The sequence below is a fragment of the Tasmannia lanceolata genome, unplaced genomic scaffold (genome assembly GCF_043159265.1).
Source record: "Tasmannia lanceolata isolate RefF3 unplaced genomic scaffold, GAP_Taslan_0.1 ptg000015l, whole genome shotgun sequence".
Taxonomy (NCBI): domain Eukaryota; kingdom Viridiplantae; phylum Streptophyta; class Magnoliopsida; order Canellales; family Winteraceae; genus Tasmannia; species Tasmannia lanceolata.
Genome location: NW_027518692.1, coordinates 33957175 through 33978744, shown reverse-complemented (window position 1 = coordinate 33978744; position 21570 = coordinate 33957175). Strand labels below are relative to the sequence as shown.

At 38.6% G+C, this 21570-nt stretch overlaps 1 protein-coding gene across 1 annotated transcript; it reads left to right on the top strand.

Annotated features, from left to right (window-relative positions):
* The first annotated feature begins 2825 nt into the window (after window positions 1–2825).
* LOC143846749 (putative mitochondrial-processing peptidase subunit beta, mitochondrial) lies at window positions 2826–19778 on the top strand. The gene is made up of 9 exons (XM_077355301.1): window positions 2826–3569; window positions 5527–5691; window positions 5866–6003; window positions 6476–6627; window positions 6773–6881; window positions 7852–7950; window positions 18103–18168; window positions 18344–18451; window positions 19492–19778. The coding sequence occupies exons 1-9, from the start codon at window positions 2922–2924 to the stop codon at window positions 19576–19578; spliced, it is 1572 nt and encodes a 523-aa protein (XP_077211416.1). The 5' UTR covers window positions 2826–2921; the 3' UTR covers window positions 19579–19778.
* The last annotated feature ends 1792 nt before the right edge of the window (window positions 19779–21570 follow it).

Below are 21570 nucleotides of genomic sequence, written 5' to 3'. Positions count from 1 at the left end.
TGTGTGTGGGCCGGAATGTAAATAAGGTGTACTCCTATATCATCTCCACGGGATGATCTTAACCCTTCGATCAATGGAGGTTTCTATAATGTGACATCCCTCTGTTGATCGGAGGGTTGGAATCATCCTGCGGTAATAAGTTTTAGGATGCAAGCTATTCAAATTATGACCCAGTAAAGGAAATATTTGGATTTGGACTAGTGGAGTTGATATGTATGGAATAAACTAGTGTATAATGAACAGAACTAGTGTAGAATGTAAAGTTGCAACTTGGGTCGGGCGGGTCGGGTTTTCCAGAACCCTACCCTACCGGAGAAATTATATTGGTAGGTAGGGTCGAGCAGATTCATAAACCCGACCCCACCCGGGATAATTTCCCTGGTCAAGCGGGGTTTTTAATGTTTAGCTTAAGACAATCACTAATTTTCATAATCATAGAACACAACAAATCGTCAGAGACAATAGATAACTTAATTTTAAGTCGTTGAGTGCATAAATTTTAGAAGGAAACTAGTTTTTTCACATAACAGACTTTACCACCTGTTTTAGAAGGTTCACAAATTTTATGCAATGTAGAGAGTTTTCAGTGTTTAGATCAATGTTTTCGGGTGTCATCATCCCACCCTCCAACCCGCGATCCGGGGTCACATGATCCCAAACGTGTGTCATTTGGCACCCATATCACAAAAAATGGCAACCCAAAGCTTTGGTCGTTATTACATAAAAATATGATGAACACCATCCTCACATGCTTCAATGTCGGCTTCGTGGTCTAGGGAAAGAGAGCCGCACAATAATTTATTAGTTCGATCATTTATCATGTTTTTATATTTGATTTCAGATCCGGGTAGTTATTCTTTGCTTGCTTTCATTTAAGACTTTGAGTGTGAGGGCTCAAGCCTCTTGCTCAATGGTCAAGACATTGCTCTTCAACCTAGAGGTTGGGGGTTCAATCCTAGCTTACTGATTAAAAAAAGACCGAAAATACAATTAACGTCGGTACTTAATTTAGTGATATTCGTAGATGTTCAAATTTTGAAATATTTTAGATTGGATTGTAATTGGAATTTTTTATTTGAATAGATACGAATGGCATACCTAAGGTTTTTTTATTTTATTTATCAAATGTATTTAGTATATACTGTGGAATGATATTCTTGAAATATATATATATATATATATATATATATATATATATATATATATATGAGAAAACGGTTCCTACACATATGTGTAGAGAGTTCTCTACACACTAGCTTAAAATACAGTGGAGGCTCACATTGTTTGGGTGATCTAAGCCATCCATTTTGAAGGCCCTCACATAGATAGGGTGTCTACAAAAAATCAGATCCATAGGATCATCCCAACCCTACGATTTGTGGAGGTAAAATGGATGTCTTTAAACCTTCACAAATTAGTCCATTTTTTGCCTCCACTTTTCGAATGGTTAGGATGATCCTATGGATCTGATTTTTTGTGGACACCCTATCTATGTGAGAGCCTTAAAAATGAATGGTTTGGATCACCCAAATAATGTGGCCCCCACTGTATTTTAAGCTAGTGTGTAGAGAACTTATCTACACATATGTGTAGGAACCGTTTTCTCTATATATATATATATATATATATATATATATATATATATAGAGAGAGAGAGAGAGAGAGAGAGAGAGAGAGAGAGAGAGAGAGAGAGAGAGAGAGAGAGAGAGCACTAGAGCAACCCTAATTAGCGCTCCAAACTGATGCGTGACTCCAAATAGCAAACCGACTTAGCCCAACCTCATCCTACCACACACAAGGCTACCATCGTATCCTGTACCCATTCCCGTACCACATATCGGAACGAACCATGCTCCAAGTAACATCGGTTTAGATTCATACATTTCTAGTGATAGGATAGCGGGTTGCAACCAGCCCCGACCCCTACAAATAAAAATCTATGAATGATAGAATGACGGGCACCCTTGAAAAAATCAGCTACAAGGTTGCTCCTATTGGTTGGTTTCACCAAAGGGCATTCATGGAAAAGCTGATTCCGTAGTTTTCCGCGCCATCATAAATGTTGTTTGCCGAAACCTACCAATAGGAGCGCCCTTGTAGCTGATTTTTGCGAGGGCGCCCTTGATTCTATCATTCCTAAAGAATCAGTTCATTGGACAGGCTTACCATTTTATACATCCGTGAAAATGATATATCCAGGCCTTTATTTTACCGGGTGGTCCGGGAGAGCCCCCTCTGGTGGTAAAGAGTAGTGAAAACTGAAAAGACTCAGAACTCATAAATAATATTAGAGTACTGTCCCAAGTAAAGTCTCAAGCAAAGAAACGGGATGTATGACAGGGTGGGTCCTACCAACTCAGTTGTAAATTAGGAAAGTGATATATTGGCAGCCTTCCTTACTTAGGACAACCCCTTCTAATGTATTCACGAGTCACGAGTCACGAGTCACGAGTCACGAGTTACGAGTCACGACTCAGTTGTAAATTAGGAAAGTGATATACTGGCAGCCTTCCTTAGTTTGGACAACCCCTTCTAATGTATTCACGAGTCACGACTACGTTTTCTACACTAGAAGGGGCGGTCCCAAGCTAAAAATGGCAAAGGTATTTGCTAGGGACCATCGCAAAAGGCAAAAAACATTGGATGAATTAAATGAGTAAGAACAAAAGTTAGTCTTTGTGGCTGCTCTTTCATGAATTAAATTAAAATGAGTATGTTAAGTAAAATGCCTTTCCAGATGGTCCAGATTCTAACTTACGCCGCGACATGAAGTACGCCCGCTCCCCTTAATTAGAAAATTTCGCCCCCTTCCTCTATTCATTTTTCTCAGTTCCTCATCTTCTCAGCCCTCACCACTCTATAAACTCTCTCTCTCTCTCTCTCTCTCTCTCTCTCCAACTCCCCAAACCCTAACCCTAAAAATGACAATCAAACACCTCCTAACCCTAGCTCGTAGATCTCACAAACCCTCCACCTCCCTCCTCCGATCATTCTCCACCTCCTCCGCCATCTCCACACCCGATCCATCCCTCCCCTCCTCTCCTCCCGTCATGATCTACGACAAACTCGCCGAATCAGTAAAATTCAAGCTCAAAAAACTCCAAAACCCTAACCCCCTTTTCCTCCAACACGCCTCTCCTCACCCAACCCTAACAGACCACACAAAAATCCTCTCCGCCCCACAAACTCGAATCACAACTCTCCCGAACGGCCTCCGAGTCGCCACCGAGTCAACTCTCTCCTCTCGCACGGCCACCGTCGGGGTCTGGATCGATGCCGGGAGCCGATTCGAGACCGATGAGACTAATGGCACTGCGCATTTTCTGGAACATATGTTTTTTAAGGGGACTGAGAAAAGGTCTGTTAGGGTTTTGGAAGAGGAGATTGAGAACATGGGAGGGCATTTGAATGCGTATACTTCGAGGGAGCAGACTACGTATTATGCTAAGGTTATGGAGAAGGATGTTAATAAGGCGCTTGATATTCTTGCTGATATATTGCAGAATTCGTGCTTTAGTGAGGAGAAGATCGAGCGTGAGCGCCAGGTCATTCTCCGCGAGATGGAAGAAGTATGTGATTTGTTTTTTCTTCTTCTTTTGGGTATTGTTTAATTGGTATTTTTTGCTATGCAGAGAGAAAAATGGGATTTTTTGGTTATTTATGTGAATCATGGCATGATAATATGATCTGTATTCTGTAATTAGGTTTTGCTCTATTTTTTGGAAGATGTAATTTGTTCTTTTGTTCTTTTGGGTATTTTTTAAATTGGCATATGCGGGAGGAGAATGGAATTTTGTGGATATCTATTTGATTCAAATCATGATAGTATGTTTTGTATTCTGCAATTAGGTTTTACTCTATTTTTGGAAGAAGTATGTAATTTGTTTTTTTCTTTTGCGAATTTTTAGATTGGCATTTTTTTTATATGCGGCGAGAAAAATGAGTTTTTTTTTTTTTGGTTATTTATGTGAATCACGGCATGATAGTACGTTTTGTACTCTGTAAAAAAACATTTGTTTGGTAGGTAAGTTGGGGTTAGGAAGGGACCCATTCCGTTGTATTAAGATAAAAAGATATTACAATCAAGAGTACAAAGCACCAACACTATCCAGACACTAAATTATCCAAATTCTTCTAACTATCCATAGAAAACAATAGCTAATAGATATGGGGTGAAACGATGGATTCCTAATGATCCAAATCCTTCAATTCGTGATCTGGAAGAATTCAGCCTTGCTGTAGATGTAACTCAATACTCATCCAATGAGTGTTGAGTTACATAATGGGCTTGCTTGTCTACAGCTTGGGATATTCAGGAGCGTCTTCGGCAGGGAGTACATGGATGTTTGTTCTTTGGAACCTTCTCCCATGACTCACATCCGGAGTCATTGTGATTCGCCAACAATTCGTTTTCTGGGGCATTCTTTTCCCTCCTTTGTGTGGTTTGTGCCTTCACATAGTCTGTCCCTTTTTTCCCTTTTTTTTTTTTTTTTGAATAATCCCTTTCTTCCAGCTCTTGACCTTCTCTTTCATTGTCTTCAAGAATTGTGAAACTATAAAAAACATCTCTTGCAAAACACAATTAATCGATTTCAATCCAAAATGTTCCTTGCTTTCCTATCTCGTTACCTATCGATTTAGAGCAGTCAACACTCAATGAAAGGTTCGAGTATCCTCTTTTTTCTGTACTTGCATATTTTTAAAATTGGAAAATTTTATTGCTTCACGTTGAGTATCCCCTTCTTCTTTTTTTCTATTGCATATCACCGTTTTTTAGTTGTATTACTCTATAATGACAATCATGAGTATCCTCTTCTTTTTTATGTACATGCATATTTTTTAAATTGGAAAATTCTATTGCTTTACGTTGAGTATCCCCTTCTTTTTTTCTCTGTTGCGTATCACCGTTTTATAGTTTTTTTAGTCTATAATGATACTCATTTCAAGTAAAATCTCTAATTAAATGCTCAACTGATGAAGTTATCTAAAAATTGAACCAGTTTTACTTGTGAGAAATAGAATCCTTCATTATGAAACTATATATGTTTATCAAATCTTTGTCGAGGAAAAATTTCAAATAATTTATGAAAAATTTCAAATAATTTATTGTGAGGTTGTTTCTACATTTGCTTTCTGCAGAGGTAATGCCTTGAGCTAGAGATATGCCATTACCCTGGTTGCCTTGTTCTTTATTGCTTTTACTAGAACTTCTACTGAATACACAATTCAATGTGACACGAATGGTTGTTTATTTATTTTCATATTTTTAAAATTTTTGAATCTTCCAAATTTGTGATATGTATACTTTCTGTCCATCTTGTTTAATTTGTAATAAATTTGCAACTGGGCCTCTTTTTTTGTGGTCCTATTTATAGTAGCTAAAGTGGAATTTTTTTCTTGGGTATTTTAAGATTTATTTGTTTTGCTATGGTTTCCAGTGGCTGAGCTGTTCTCCTTGTTTCAGAATTATGGTTGAGTTCGATGTATAAAAAATCACAAGACAATGCTATGTTCTGTATCTTGTAGGTGGAGGGACAGACTGAAGAAGTTATTTTCGATCATTTGCATGCAACTGCATTCCAGTACACTCCCTTGGGGAGAACCATTCTTGGACCGGCTCAGAATATTAAGACGATATCTAAGGCGCATCTGAAGAATTACATTTCAACTCATTACACAGCTCCTAGAATGGTGTGGCCCTTTACTTGACTAACGTTGATGAGGTCCTTCTGTCTAGTCTTCTGTCAGCCTGAATTTTTTATATGATGTTTGCTATTTTATGTTGTATTTCACTAGGATAATTAAATGTGGGTTATGGAGTCATATTGACAGGTGTTTCCTTGGGACCCACATTATTTTCTTCAGGTAATTTCTGCTGCTGGTGCAGTTAAGCATGAGGATATAGTTGAGCAAGTGAAAAAGCTGTTTACAAAGCTGTCAACCGAACCCACCACTGCCTCTCAGTTGGTTGCGAAAGAGCCAGCCGTTTTTACTGGTTCCGAGGTATGGATACTCTATATCGATGCTGTATGTCATCTATGTCACAAATATCGTTCTTGGGAATTTCTTGGGAAGGGAAAATCTTGGGATATTTGAAATTTTATAAAAAAATTTGGGTTTATATAAAAAAAATGGTAAAAATAAAATAATTCAAAAATGTAAAATATCAAATATATACACTTTTTAACCCAAAAATTAGGGTTAGATTGAAGGTTTTAGGATGTTTGGGAGATTTTAGAGTAAATGAGAAGATTAAGATATTTTTTTAAAGTCAAGCCCCCAATTTGCAATAAATTTAATTTCTTCTGAGTTTCTTGTATATTTATCGTTTAGTCAAAATCTCATGAATTTTCCGCAAGAAATTCAATTTCTCGTCGCTATTTTGTTGTTGTATGTCATGACCTTTTAAATTTTTTCTGCCACAGATACTGCTTCTGTCTTTCTTTATCTGTTTTTTTCTATCACGACAATTCAGGTTCGAATAATTGATGATGATATCCCACTTGCACAATTTGCGGTTGCATTCAATGGAGCATCTTGGACAGATCCGGATTCGATTGCTTTAATGGTCATGCAGGCCATGTTAGGTTCTTGGAACAAGAATGTTGGAGGGGGCCAGCACATGGGGTTAGTTTTCATGGCATCTATTTTGGGTGTATTTACTCATGCACTCATCCGTACATATCTTTATTTTCTGTCAATATGCTTTACCTTTTGGGATCATTGATTCTATTTTGCTTGCTTTTGATTGTTTTTGTTAATTTCCAAATAGGTCTGAACTTGCGCAGAGGGTTGGGATTAATGGAATAGCTGAGAGCATGATGGCTTTTAATACCAACTACAAAGATACTGGCCTCTTTGGTGTCTATGCTGTTGCGAAGGTTAGTTCGATTTCAGATTTTTCTACTCAATTCAACGTTGAAAGGATTTTCTGCCTGTTACATACATACCTACAGTTAATTTGGATATAGTTTGGATACAACCCCAGTTACATACATACCTACAGTTAATTTGGATATAATTTGGATACAACCCCAGTTACATACATACCTAAAGGATTTTCTGCCTGTTACATACATACCTACAGTTAATTTGGATATAATTTGGATACAACCCCAGTTACATACATACCTACATACGGACACACAAACAAACACATATATATGTTTGAATGACATGGTTTCTATCCCAGAACTAGTCTGCCCTCAATTTGGTTGATGTTTCAATTATACACGCGCATGCACAGACACAATGCGCGCGTACACACATACACACACATGCATATATACATATGCGTGTATGTATTTGTTTGAGCTTGCACATTTATCCTAAAAAGTCGAGGAGCACATTCAAAATTTTTGTTGGGTTAAACTTATCCTCAAAAGTCAAGAATATTTCCATCCCTGGGACAGACCAACTTTGTGCGTAAAAGTTGTGACAAACACTGGGTAAGAGTTATCTTGGAAAAATTCTGTCCTGGGCAGACCTATCCTCCATCCAAATAGGCCTCTTGTACCTTTCCTTTTTGTTATAATACTAATACTTTCATCTTTTAATACAGGCATGCAGCTAAAGTATATTGGGCTCATCTGCTTTGAGACTTACTTAACAATCATTTACACTTTACAAGGCTATTTCTATCGATTCTTCCAAATGAAGCTTCAAACTTCAGTTATAATTTTCTGTAGGACATTATAACAGCTTTCAATCAATCTCTACGCACAGCTTGCACTCCCTATTTCTATGCAACACTTAGTTTATTCTTAATTTCTGTTTGTGTCCTCCATGAATGTATTTACCCAGTGAGGATTTTAATTGCTCCTTTTATTTGTTTACCTATTCCGTGATCAGCCGGACTGCTTGGATGATTTGTCATATGCGATTATGTACGAGATTAGCAAGTTATCCTACCGGGTTTCGGAAGCTGATGTTACTCGTGCTCGCAATCAGGTACTTTGTTTGCACTTGTTACTTGCTGTTGACATTATTAGTTTTCTTCTTGTTAGGTCTCATCTTCTCATAACTTGGATTGGTGTATGAACATAATCACAGTTTCTTACCCATTGTGAGCAGTACATATGATATTTGATTTTTACGCTTTGGTGTTATATTAACAACAAAATCATTTCAATTATGATATAGACACAAATATTCAATGTTAAACGACCAGGACTAATTTAATTTGAAACTTTGTGTAGAATATTGCCAACTTTTCAGTTTGCTGACTGTAGATTGAATCATTTGTATTATACTCTTCTGGTAGTTCTTTATGCACTCTTATACATGCTTGCCCTTGTTATTGTGCTATGAGTAAAATAGCTGTATGTGCTGGCTTTTGTGGTAATATGTATGTTTTTATTGGTAGTTGATTCTTGAACCTGTATTTGTGTTTCAGTCCTCGTGAATCTTACTTTTCTAGTAATTGTGACCCTAACAGTTTAATTATAACTAATTCTTTCACCATTCAAAAAGAAAAAAATATAACTAATTCGTTCCGACTTGGATAGCATAGTGCTGCCACTATGCTATGTGAATCACATGATCATTAGTCTTGCCTTTTCTTTCTTTCTTTTTTAAAATTTAAATCATGATCATTAGTCTTGAATTCAAGGATTATTTGAAATAACCCTAAGATAATCTAATAAAGCTGATTTTTGGTACACACCCTATCTATGACAAGGTCCATCAAATGAATGCTTTGGATTCCCCCAAAAATGTGGGCCCACCCTTGTTTTCTGCACTCGAGTGCAGAAACAGATTTCCGTATATATATATATATATATATATGAGGAAAGTGAAGCTACACCGCCGGTGTAGCTAACTTAGCTACACCGCCGGTGTAGCTAACTTAGCTACACCGCCGGCTTAAAATACAATGGGCCCACATTGTTTTGGTGATCCAAACCATTCATTTGATTGGCCCTCACATAGATAGGGTGTCCACCAAAAATCACCTCCATAGGATCATCCCAACCCTTCAAACTGTGGAGGCAAAAATGGACAAATTTGTGAAGGTTTTTACACGTTCATTTTTGCCTCCACAAATCGTAGGGTTGGGATGATCCTATGGAGCTGATTTTTGATGGACACCCTATCTATGTGAGGGCCAATCAAATGAATGGTTTGGATCACCAAAACAATGTGGGCCCATTGTATTTTAAGCCGGCGGTGTAGCTTCACTTTCCTATATATATATATATATATATATATATATAGAGAGAGAGAGAGAGAGAGAGAGCATTTCCTACACACTTGTGTAGGTAAGTTACCTACACACTACCTTAAAATACAGTGGGGGCCCACATTATTTGGGTGATCCAAACAATTCATTTGAATGGTCCTCACATAGATAGGGTGTCCACAAAAAATCAGATCCATAGGATCATACTAACCATTCAAACTATGGAGGCAAAAAATGGACTAATTTGTGAAGGTTTATACACGTCCATTTTACCTCCACAAATCGTAGGGTTGGGATGATCCTATGGATCTGATTTTTTGTGGACACCCTATCTATGTGAGGACCATTCAAATGAATTGTTTGGATCACCCAAACAATGTGGGCCCCCACTGTATATATATATATATATATATATATATATATATATATATATATATATATATATATATATGAGAAAACGGTTCCTACACATATGTGTAGATAAGTTATCTACACACTAGCTTAAAATACAGTGGGGGCCACATTATTTGGGTGATCCAAACCATTCATATTTAAGGCCCTCACATAGATAGGGTGTCCACAAAAAATCAGATCCATAGGATCATCCTAACCATTCGAATTGTGGAGGCAAAAAATGGCCTAATTTGTGAAGGTTTAAAGACATCCATTTTACCTCCACAAATCGTAGGGTTGGGATGATCCTATGGATCTGATTTTTTGTAGACACCCTATCTATGTGAGGGCCTTTAAAATGGATGGCTTGGATCACCCAAACAATGTGGGCCCCCACTGTATTTTAAGCTAGTGTGTAGAGAACTCTCTACACATATGTGTAGGAACCGTTTTCTCTCTCTCTCTCTCTCTCTATATATATATATATATATATATATATATATATATATATAGAGGAAAATGATTGTGAGCTTGAAGCTCATATAGCTTATATGAGCTTGAGGGCCCAAACACATGTGGGCCCACATTGTTAGGATGATCCAAAGCATTCATTTGAAAGGCCCTTACATAGATAGGGTGTGTACAAAAAATCAGTTCCATAGAATCATCCTAACCCATGCAAAAGTGGAGGGCAAAATGGATAGACACCGTTTGCCACAAATCTGCCCATTTTTGCCCTCCTCTTTTGGAGGGGTTAGGATGATCCAATGGAGCTGATTTTTGGTACACACCCTTTCTATGATGGGGCCTTGCAAATGAATGGTTTGGATCACCACAAAAAATGTGGGACCCATGTGTTTGGGTCCTCAAGCTCATATAAGCTATATGAGCTTCAAGCTCACAATCATTTTCCTCATATATATATATATATATATATATATATATATATATATATATATATATATATATATGAGAAAAGGGTTCCTGCGCTCGAGCGCGGATAGCTTATCTGCTCTCGAGTGCTGGAAACAGGGAAGGGGGGGGGGTGATCCAAACCATTCATTTGGAAGGCCCATCATGGATGGGGGGCCAACCCAAAATCAGCTCCATCGGATCACCATAGGGTCTCCATTTGTGGGGCAAAAAATGGACAGATACTGTTTGTCCACAAATCTGTCCATTTTTGGCCCCACAAGTGGACACCCTAAGGTGATCCAATGGAGCTGATTTTTGGTGGACACCCTATGCATGAAAGGGCCCATCAAATGAATGCTTTGGATCCCATAAAAAATGTGGCCCCACCCTGTTTCTGTGCTCGAGCGCAGAAACCATTTCCTCTCTCTCTCTCTCTCTCTCTCTCTCTATATATATATATATATATATATATATATATATATATATAGAGAGAGAGAGAGAGAGAGAGAGAGAGAGAGAGAGAGAGAGAGAGAGAAAACGGTTCCTACACATATGTGTAGATAAGTTATCTACACACTAGCTTAAAATACAGTGGGGGCCACATTATTTGGGTGATCCAAACCATTCATTTTTAAGGCCCTCACTTGGATAGGGTGTCCACAAAAAATCAGATCCATAGGATCATCCTAACCATTCGAACTGTGGAGGCAAAAACTGGACTAATTTGTGAAGGTTTAAAGACATCCATTTTACCTCCACAAATCGTAGGGTTGGGATGATCCTATGGATCTGATTTTTTGTAGACACCCTATCTATGCGAGGGCCTTTAAAATGGATGGCTTGGATCACCCAAACAATGTGGGCCCCTACTGTATTTTAAGCTAGTGTGTAGAGAACTCTCTACACATATGTGTAGGAACCTTTTTCTCATATATATATATATATATATATATATATATATATATATATATATGGGGGAGACCTTGGATAGCTTATCTGAGCTATATATGCATACACACTACACTCATGTGCACATGATTGTATGTATGCATTATGCATGTATAAATGAATGTTAGAACTTTTTTTTTGAATGGCAGAAGATTTAATAAGAGATGAAAAGAGATGGTCGATAGAAGAGGAAATATCACGGGAGAAACGATACAATTAAATGAAAACTCAAGGGGGAAGTATATAAAAATCTCTAATGATGCCCTATTAACTCCAATTTGAGTGAGTCTATTCGCTTCACTATTGGCCAACCTCCTAACATGCTGGTAGGCTATGGAGTTTTCCCGCTGCCCTGGCATGAATCTCATCCAGCCACTTATCAAACCTTCACGGATGAGGATGACTGCCATTCAACCATCTGATGACGTTGAGGGAGTTGTCTTCAACGATTAATCTATCAATGTCTGTAACCTCTAGTATCTTGATGCAGTGGATCAGGGCTCTCATCTCCACTTTGTTGGCATCCGTTATCCTAATAGGTTCTGAGAAAACCCACTTTTTTAATTGCTTTTTAAGGTTGTAGCTGACCTCTTGTCTCCCACGGTCACTATTGATTTTGGGCCTTTTATGAGCTGGGCACCCTACGCTTCATGATCTTTTCATATTCCCAATCTCTTCATAGTCCTGCATGATTTCCATGCCTTTGTCCTTGGCTGTTGGTGTGGTGATATATGTTGGGAACTTGGATATGAATGGAAGATGGTTCAGAATTAGTTTGGATAGGATTGGGCATGAGTGGTGGAATGATGGCAGTGACTTGGATCGAAACAAATTGGTCTATTAGGGGTTGGATCGGATTCACAATGATTGTTGGAGTGGCAACTAGCTTTGGCTCCTTTCTCTTGGACGGCAGTTATGGAATGAATATGGAATTGCTTTAAGGTTGGCTGGTGGTTACGCAAAGGAGGTTTGCTTAGATGATGGAAGGGTGAAAGGGTTGTCTGCCATGTGAAGTGGTTGTGGGAGTGGAACCTGATTAGATGGCAATTGTAGACATGCCCCCCATTTTGCAGATTGTGTCCATGCCCATTTTATTTTACAGAATATAAGTAACCCTAATAAATGATGGGCCCCATCATAATTTTTCTCCGAAGAGCGTATACATGTCATTCGTGTGGAAGACTCACAGAAGGATAGGTAAAGACAATGGAGTGTATGTGGAATGACTATTGATGAAATTGTGCCTCCATGAGCCCAAATATGTGTTTTTGGAGGATCAAAACTCAAAAGCACAATAAAGTCAAATTGCACTTAGCAAACCACCCCTTTGCTTTCTCCCTCAGAAAATCATTTCCCAGATGAATTCATCTGTGATAGAAGAAGAGATGATTCATCACAGCCGCTCCCCCTGAAATCACTTGGATTGGGTCCAATGGACCCATAACACTCCGATCAGGCATTTAAAGCATCGAACGTGCCACCCACCCTTTGCCTTCTCCCTTAGAAACTCATTTCCCAGATGAACTTGTTTGCGGTAGAAGAGGAGATTCATCTCAATCGCTCCCCCTGAAATCACTTGGATTGGGTCAAATGAGCCCCATAACACTCTGATCAGGCATTTAAAGCTTCGAACACGCCAATATCATTGATGAATCGACTAAGCACACACATATCCGTTAGTCAATTGGGTCTATTTGGGTCCCAAATCAATAAACCAACCACAAGATTGGTGCAGATCATTGGGATGTACTCTGATGCGCTAGATGAGCCTCACTGGCCATCCGACCAAACAAGCGACAGCCGAGAATATGTCCAACACATGCTTATGCAAGTCTCCACCGCACTCAAAATACTTGGAGAACCTTTATTCCCCCCTAATTTATAAAATTGTCATGGAACCTCTCTTTATCCTGCTCTTAATCTTCTATTTGAATCTTAAGTTGACTACCTCATTATTGCTAGCCCCATGCGACCTCTCCTTTAGCCCATGCAGTTCTTCATTGTCTTGTGGATGTGCATGGAGTGCCTTGGCACTCAAGCCGTATGCAAAGATTTCTTTTAAGAAGATAAGATTGCATGCAAGCATGCTAAAAGTGACTTTATGTCAAAAGCACATGAGGGTGTAAAGCCTACACCCTATGGATCGACGGTATTTAGAATGAACTCAGCCATTTTAGAAGCTAATCCAGTGGCTAAGAGAAGTTCTAGCCAAAGAACACACTTTGCCCTCTCATGCTTGCACTATGTATTGTGACATCACCATTTCCATTTTTATCCCTAAAATTAACCTCATCTATTTAAAGCCTTAAACTTTCATATTTTACCATTTATTCTCTATCCCAATCATGCTACTTCCCTCTAGGTCTCTAGACGCTTCTTTCTCACAATCCCTTAGATTTTAGCCTTAGCACCTCTCTTTAGCCTATAGTTAGTACCCCTGTCGTTAGCCTATGGTTAGTACCCCACCCTCCCTTCTTTAACCTTTAAGGTATATTACTTTTTTTCCAACCTATCCTTTCCTCCTCTAATGGGTGGGTCCATGGGGCTACTACTTAAAGAAGATCAACGGAAAAGGATGAATGGGAAATGCTCAATAGGAAAGGATTCTGACTTGGTTAGTACCCCACCCTCCCTTCTTTAACCTTTAAGGTATATTACTTTTTTTCCAACCTATCCTTTCCTCCTCTAATGGGTGGGTCCATGGGGCTACTACTTAAAGAAGATCAACGGAAAAGGATGAATGGGAAATGCTCAATAGGAAAGGATTCTGACTTGCATTTTGCAAGTAGGTGTGTTTTATGTATCAAGGGGACAATGGATCAATCTCTTTATTGCTAATCGACTTACCTGATTTGCCTGAACATATTAAAGGTTTTCAGCATTGTGTGTGCGGTCCTAGATTCAGTGATGTGGTCAAGACTCAAAAGGTGCATTTAATTATAATGTAAGATACCTTGCATTTGTCCCAATATTCTGTCTTATGAGGTCCCAATATATGAAAGGGTTCCTCAACCAGTCAGATTGTTAACTTATATCAAGTTATCCATTATTCACCGGCCTGTGTTGAGGACAACTTTTGTGGTCCATTGGTTGGAGTTATGTTCATGAATGGAGATTGATCACTTGGAGAACTAGTGGAACAGATAGATATTAAGGTGATGCTCAACAACCATTCTCCATCCTCATTCTTCCATGTGGTGAATCAGAACTCTTGAAAATCTCTGAAGATAAAAGTTCGGCAACTGGGCCTGTTCGGCACGTTTCTATTGTTTCCACTTTTTTTGCGGCTAAATGATGTGGATTAATGAGATTTTCCGAAGCGACTCCGAACCACTTCGGAAGATTCTCCTTATCCCGTTTCCGCCCGATTATTCAGGCGAGAATGAGAAACCTTGCCGAACACGCCTGAAGTTACCTAATTCGCTATTGTGGTGGCAAATTATGAACTGTTACTTGACAAACCACTTCACAATGGGGCTGTTTGGCACGGGGATGCGATCAGCGATTGCCAGTTTCTGTGCTGCGCAAAGAGGGCAGAGAGGAAAACGAATGGGGAGGAGGTAGGCATGGATGCAGACTCTCGTCGATTTCCTAAAGCCAGTTCCCCTTTTGTTCTGATTTTCTGACAATCAAAGTTGAAACCATGTAGCTGCTGAGGCCGAGTTAGGGCGGCATTCCAAGGAATTAAACTATTGGAGGGTGTGGACCTTAATAAGGTAGTGGTGGAGGTAGACTCTAGTAATGTTGTTATTCGATAGTTAAGTGGTTATAAAAACTATCCTTGGTGCTTTGCTCAGTTCTTTGAGGAAATCCAGGACATAGTTGGCTCCTCTTCTATTAGTTTTCATCACGTTAGAAGATCGACAAACGGAGAGGCAGATCGTTTAGCTAGAAGGGGAGTTCAGCTGGAAGCTCTTGAGCAATATGATTTTCTTCCTCCTTGATTTTATTTTGTATTGGTCGGATAAGTATCCGGCAGTTTCTTTTTGTATCTTTTGTATTTGACCATTTTGGTCTACATTCTTTAATGAAATTTTCACCATTAAAAAAAAGGTTGAAACCATGTAGAAATTGAACAAACTGACCAGGAGAAATGGGCGACCGTGGCTCCACGGATAAATTTCCTGTGCCGAACAGCCCCAATGTGATTGAGGATAATTTGGAAAAATGTTTGAATTTTGAATCCATCAGAGAATTTCATTTCAAATAATTTTCACTCGCTTTCGAGTTAAGAGACTAAGAGATCTTTTTGGGATAATTTTCACTTGCCATTTAAAAGAAAAGAAAAGAAAGAGACTAAGAGATCTTATAGGGAGAGTTGATTCCATCATTTTGGACACATTCTTAGGGGTGCAAACAACATAGTAAACAATTTGGCTAGAGAAGGAAGCGACTAAGTTGGAGCTGCGGATTGGAGATGCCTTTCTCTTGCATGGAGGGTATTTCTTTTTTACCGTTTCACTGTGTGTATGTGATGCAGATAATAGGCCAATAAGTGGCATACTTTTGCCCATTAGGATTTATATTTCCATGTTATTTAGTTTAGGAATTTATTTCCCGTATTGTTTAGTTTCTAGTATTTTTATTTCCATGTTTTAGTTTTAGGGATTTTATTTCCCATGGAATTTTATTTCCATCCCATTGCCTATATATAGGCCTCTCTTGTATTAGGGATTTTAACTTTGATGATTAATTGAATTGATTGAGAGCTTCTTCCCCTGATTTCTACTCTTCCCTCTCTTCATCTACTTCTCTTCTCCTATTCTTCCCTCTCTTCTCCTATTATTCTTCTACTTCTCCATAATTCCATCTCTTCTTCTCTACTTATTCTTCTCCTCTCTTCTTCTTCTTTTTCCCTTATTCATCTTCTATTCTTCTCTTGTTTTCTCATCTATTCTCTTCTTCTCCTCTTTTATCCCCTTTCTTCTATTTCTCTTCCCTATCCTACATCAGTATGTTTGTTTGTAGGTTCTGTTTGTTCTGCAATATTTGAGGTAGGGTCATCTCGGCCATGGGCCTTCTCATTAATCATCAATAAAATCTTCTTTATCATCTTTTTAAACTAGAATAAATCATGATGGGACTTGGGAGTCATAATTATTTCTGCTTTTAAAGAAAATCTTTGTTATTGATAATAAATGAAAAAATGATAGTCAAGGTGCTTCAATACTGTATGTTGATCAGTCCTTTGATCTGGTGGGTGATTAACATGGGTTTGCTCCATTGCCTCTGGTCCCTTTGGATCGAATAAAACAAGCCCCCTGATTGAGGAGGGTGATAAAAGTGTCATCTGTTTGGGGAAAAGTTCAACCGTTGATTGTCTGCTGCCTTGATCCAATGGACCTGATCTACATTTGGCATGGTACTAGGACCATCGCATTGCCAAATTTACAGTGGGAAGAGGTTGGGTTATACATCCATATAAAAAATGCGAGGCTGATGCATATATGCTTCATGGCCAACATTTTTAACAAAAGTCCCTTAAAAACTCAGTAAATCTGCCTAAACGTCATACCTGGCTAGAAATATCGATCCATGTGCATATTGATTGGATGAAGGAGAATATGAGCATGTTGTGGATAGTTTTTTGTATCATTGTTAGTAAAACGTATGATGACAGACATGCACTTGGACAGAGGGGCCTTAACTTCGGCTTTTCACTACCTCAGACTGACATGAACCGTATTTTTGTACTTCTTATGGTGCAATTGGAGCTTATCGGCATATAATCGAGTTAAATTATTTATAAGCAGACATGCTTTTAAAAGACATTTCTTTTGCGTGGTGGGCCATGTTGCAACACACACGCAATGTAGGGGCAGTGGGTTATAGGGCACTAAAGGCGCATAATGGTACTTTTCTGCACAGAAGCTTTACTTCACAGGATCGCAAACAGACACATTGGGATCAATTCAAATATTTTTATCCTCAATTTTAGAGGAGCATTAAAGAAAATCATCAATTAGTAAAAATAAGAAGACTACCATCCAAGAAATAAATAAAAAGACACTAGTTTGGATATTGTGACAATACATTTTTATGCATTAACACTAGCTTTCTGTTCAACTCATCGTAGATTTCACCAAAGACTTAATGCTGAGTTTGAAAAGCCCTTATTTCACTCTATCTTAATGAATTTTATCAACGGGAAGAGCTCAATTGAAGGAAAACGAGAAATTAAAAGGGAAAGAACAAATAGGGAATGAGAAAACAAATCTTGAAGGGAGAGATACCCATCCACTCCGAAGTTTTTTTTAATTTCTTCCTTGTGAAGTTTTATTTAAGAAATCGTCAATAATACATTTCTAACAAAACGAGTTTAAATTGTATACTTGAAAAAATGCGAAATTTTGCTAACATAAGTTGGTATCATTCCCGATAGTTTACACACGTCTGTTTGGTGGATTTTCTGATTCTTCTGATGTTGTCTTTTGGTTGCCTTAGCCAATCCCAATTGATGGTGCTCTGACCACATGAAAGTAAAATTTTGTCTTTTTAGGATAATCATGTGATCAGTTTCTTTTATCTAATATCTTTCAAAAAAAAAAGTTTCTTTTATCTAACAGCTTAGTTGAAATCTTGCTCTCAGAGCCAAAAAATAAAGTACTTTTTTCAGACATCTTGCTGTAAATGCATATCGTTATGACTGACGTGCTGTTTCACAGCTGAAATCTTCTCTGCTACTCCACATTGATGGAACCAGTCCTATTGCTGAAGATATAGGTCGCCAGGTAAATGTTTATTGGGAACATCTTGTCTACGTTCAGAACGGTTCTTTCTCTTTATATTTCAAAAAAAAAAACAAAAAAACTGAAATCTCTCTCTCTCTCTCTCTCTCTCTCTCTCTCACACACACACACACACACACACACACCTATATTAAACCTGCTTTCCTTGTTCTTGCAGCTACTTACATATGGCCGTAGGATCCCTTTTGCCGAACTTTTTGCAAGGATTGATGCTGTGGATGCAAGCACCATCAAGCGTGTTGCAAATCGGTTTATATTTGACAGGGTAAGGACTAATCTATTGCAAATATCTGCATAATAGTATGAATTTTGAACCATGTGCGCGCGCGCATGTAATAAATATAATATGTGCCTTTTAATTTCAATCAATAGGGTTAATGCATCTAATGGTTAATGTAAACTTCTAGACAAAAATGGCCCCGATAAGCCAAGGACCCAAAAATACTATCTTCCAGAGGAATGCTAGGAGCCCTCACACCTTTCTAGACCTGTGCCTTTTAATTTCAATCAACTGGGTTAATGGGTCTAATGGTTAATGCAAACTTTTTTTTTTATGACATAGCGTATCCCCACCTAATTTTAGGGTGGGACTAATCCCTATGGATGCGCGCAATCACCCGAATGGTTAATGTAAACTTGTAGACAAAAATGCCCCTGGCTTACAAGGCAGTCCATGGTTAGGTTTTGTGCAGACTGGCTTTTGAAAATAGTCTTTTTGTCCAAGTTTCTCAAATCCTCTCTCCCGTTCTTCTTTTCACCCGAATGGTTAATGTAAACTTGTAGACAAAAATGCCTCTGGCTTACAAGGTAGTTCATGGTTAGGTTTTATGCATACTGGCTTTTGAAAATAGTCTTTTTGTCTAAGTTTCTCATCTCCCCTCAAATCCTCTCGCCCTTTCTGCTTTTGAAAATAGTCTTTCTGCTCAATCAAACTTGCATAACAAAGCATTGGGGCTTTCTTGACATACTGAAATTTCATGAAGTAGCTTGTTAGCAAACCTGGTTATCACTAAAGTAACCCTCATATGAACTATTCAATGACAACACAGGCAAGTTCATTTTAGTATTTATCATTTTGGGGTACTTTTGCATAGGTCTATCAACTATTTGTGCCGTCCGGAGGGGTCTCAGCACATTGATTTTCCCATGCATTTTTGTTATTGTTTTCCATGAGTCTCCTGCTTGAAACTTACTGATCTTGAGAACTAGATACTTGTCCTTGCAACTTTGAGGACTCAGTTCTTCAAGGAGGAATTCGATAATGATTCCAGACATGCCTTTCTTGAGATTTTTTTGTTTTTGCAGGATGTTGCAATCGCTGCAATGGGACCAATCCAGGGCCTCCCCGATTACAACTGGTTCAGGCGCCGGACCTACTGGCTCCGCTATTAGGTTAATTATTCTATTATTTATTTGCCACCATCACAAGCTCTCATAAACAAGGGTTCAATGGTGTTATGTACTCATTTTCTTCTTGAGAATTCTTTTATGGCTGCTGTTTTTGTTTTGATGTTTGTTCAGTAACATCCAAATTCCAGTCAAATAATTAAAGCTTTCAATAACAGGCAATGGCTATGTTTAGCCAACCAAAAGTCTCTCTCTCTCTCTCTCTCTCTCTCTCTCTCTCTCTATCTATCTATCTATATATATATATATATATATAGAGGAAAGCGAAGCTACACCGCCGGCTTAAAATACAATGGGCCCACATTGTTTTGGTGATCCAAAGAATTCATTTGATTGGCCCTCACATAGATAGGGTGTCCACAAAAAATCAGCTCCATAGGATCATCCTAACCCTACGATTTGTGAAGGCAAAAATGAACGTGTAAAAACCTTCACAAATTTGTCCATTTTTGCCTCCATAGTTTGAAGGGTTGGGATGATTCTATGGAGCTGATTTTTGGTGGACACCCTATCTATGTGAGGGCCAATTAAATGAATGGTTTGGATCACCAAAACAATGTGGGCCCATTGTATTTTAAGCCGGCGGTGTAGCTAAGTTAGCTACACCGGCGGTGTAGCTTCACTTTCCTCGTATATATAGAGGAATAAGATTGTGCTGTCGACCGCACCGCACCTAAGCTTGGTGCGGTCGAGGGCCCCAAACTCATGTGGGCACACTTTGTTAGGATGATCCAAAGCATTCATTTGAAAGGCCCTTACATAGATGGGGTATGTACAAAAAATTAGCTCCATAGGATCATCCTAACCCATCCATTTGTGGAGGTCAAAATGGATAGACACCGTTTGCTACAAATCTGTCCATTTTTACCCTCCACTTTTGGAGGGGTTAGGATGATCCAATGGACCTGATTTTTTGTACACACCCTATCTATGATGGGGCCTTGCAAATGAATGGTTTTGATCAGCACAAAAAATGTGGGACCCATGTGTTTGGGCCCTTGACCGCTCGACTGCACACTCTTTTTCCTTATATATATATATATATATATTCTTGGTTTTGTTCTCTTGGATTAGATTGGGCAATAATTGAAGGGCAGTGATAAATCGACTCCCCATGTGTCTATCTCTCTCTAACCTAGAGGAGAGAGAAAGACACATGGGGAGTCGATTTATCAGTCCCCTAATTGAATGGTCTATATTAAAGAATGTGGGGAAGGAGCTAAAGTTTCATGGAGGTGGAAATCTCGTTATGAAAGATTTTTTCTCTAGAAATGATATCTAGACACCATTGTTTTGTTATTAGAACTCCTCACTCTGTTACACACCTTTTGGATTGGCTGTGAATAGATTTATGAGTCTTTAGCAATTAATTGGGTAAGTGTACAATGAAGAGATGTGTGTCATGACATCTTTTCAAATACAATCTTTAGGCCATGAGAGGGGGAAGTGGATGGTTACGATTAAGAGTACAAATAACAAAAAAGGAACAACGGTCTTGATTCATTGTTGAAAAGATCATTTCAGCTCTTTCAAGTGGTGGCCCACTAAAAGCAATGGCTCTGATCATCCCTACAACAATACAAAGTATGACAATATCTGAATGTATTGTCATGGGCCAACCACCCAGAGAAGAAAAGGAGGGTGCAAAAAAAGTTTTTTATAAATAGCCGAATAGGCAGTTGAACATGTCTGCCAATGGTGGTCTTTGAAGTGTAGCTACCACCACGGTGGGTCCCATATTAAAACTCCTCTTCATCTGTATCTCCTTTAAGATGTATTTTAAGCCGTTGATATTTCCCATGAGATAGTTCATCAAAATCAGATCGATCTCCAAAAATATTGATCGGACGGTTTAAATTGGTTCGATGGATGCAAATTCTCAACGAGGGGCCCACTGAGTGGGCTGCATGAATGATGCCTGTGCCGAGACTTTGGTATCTCACGATAAATTTGTTGTAGTGCTAGTGTATGTATGCT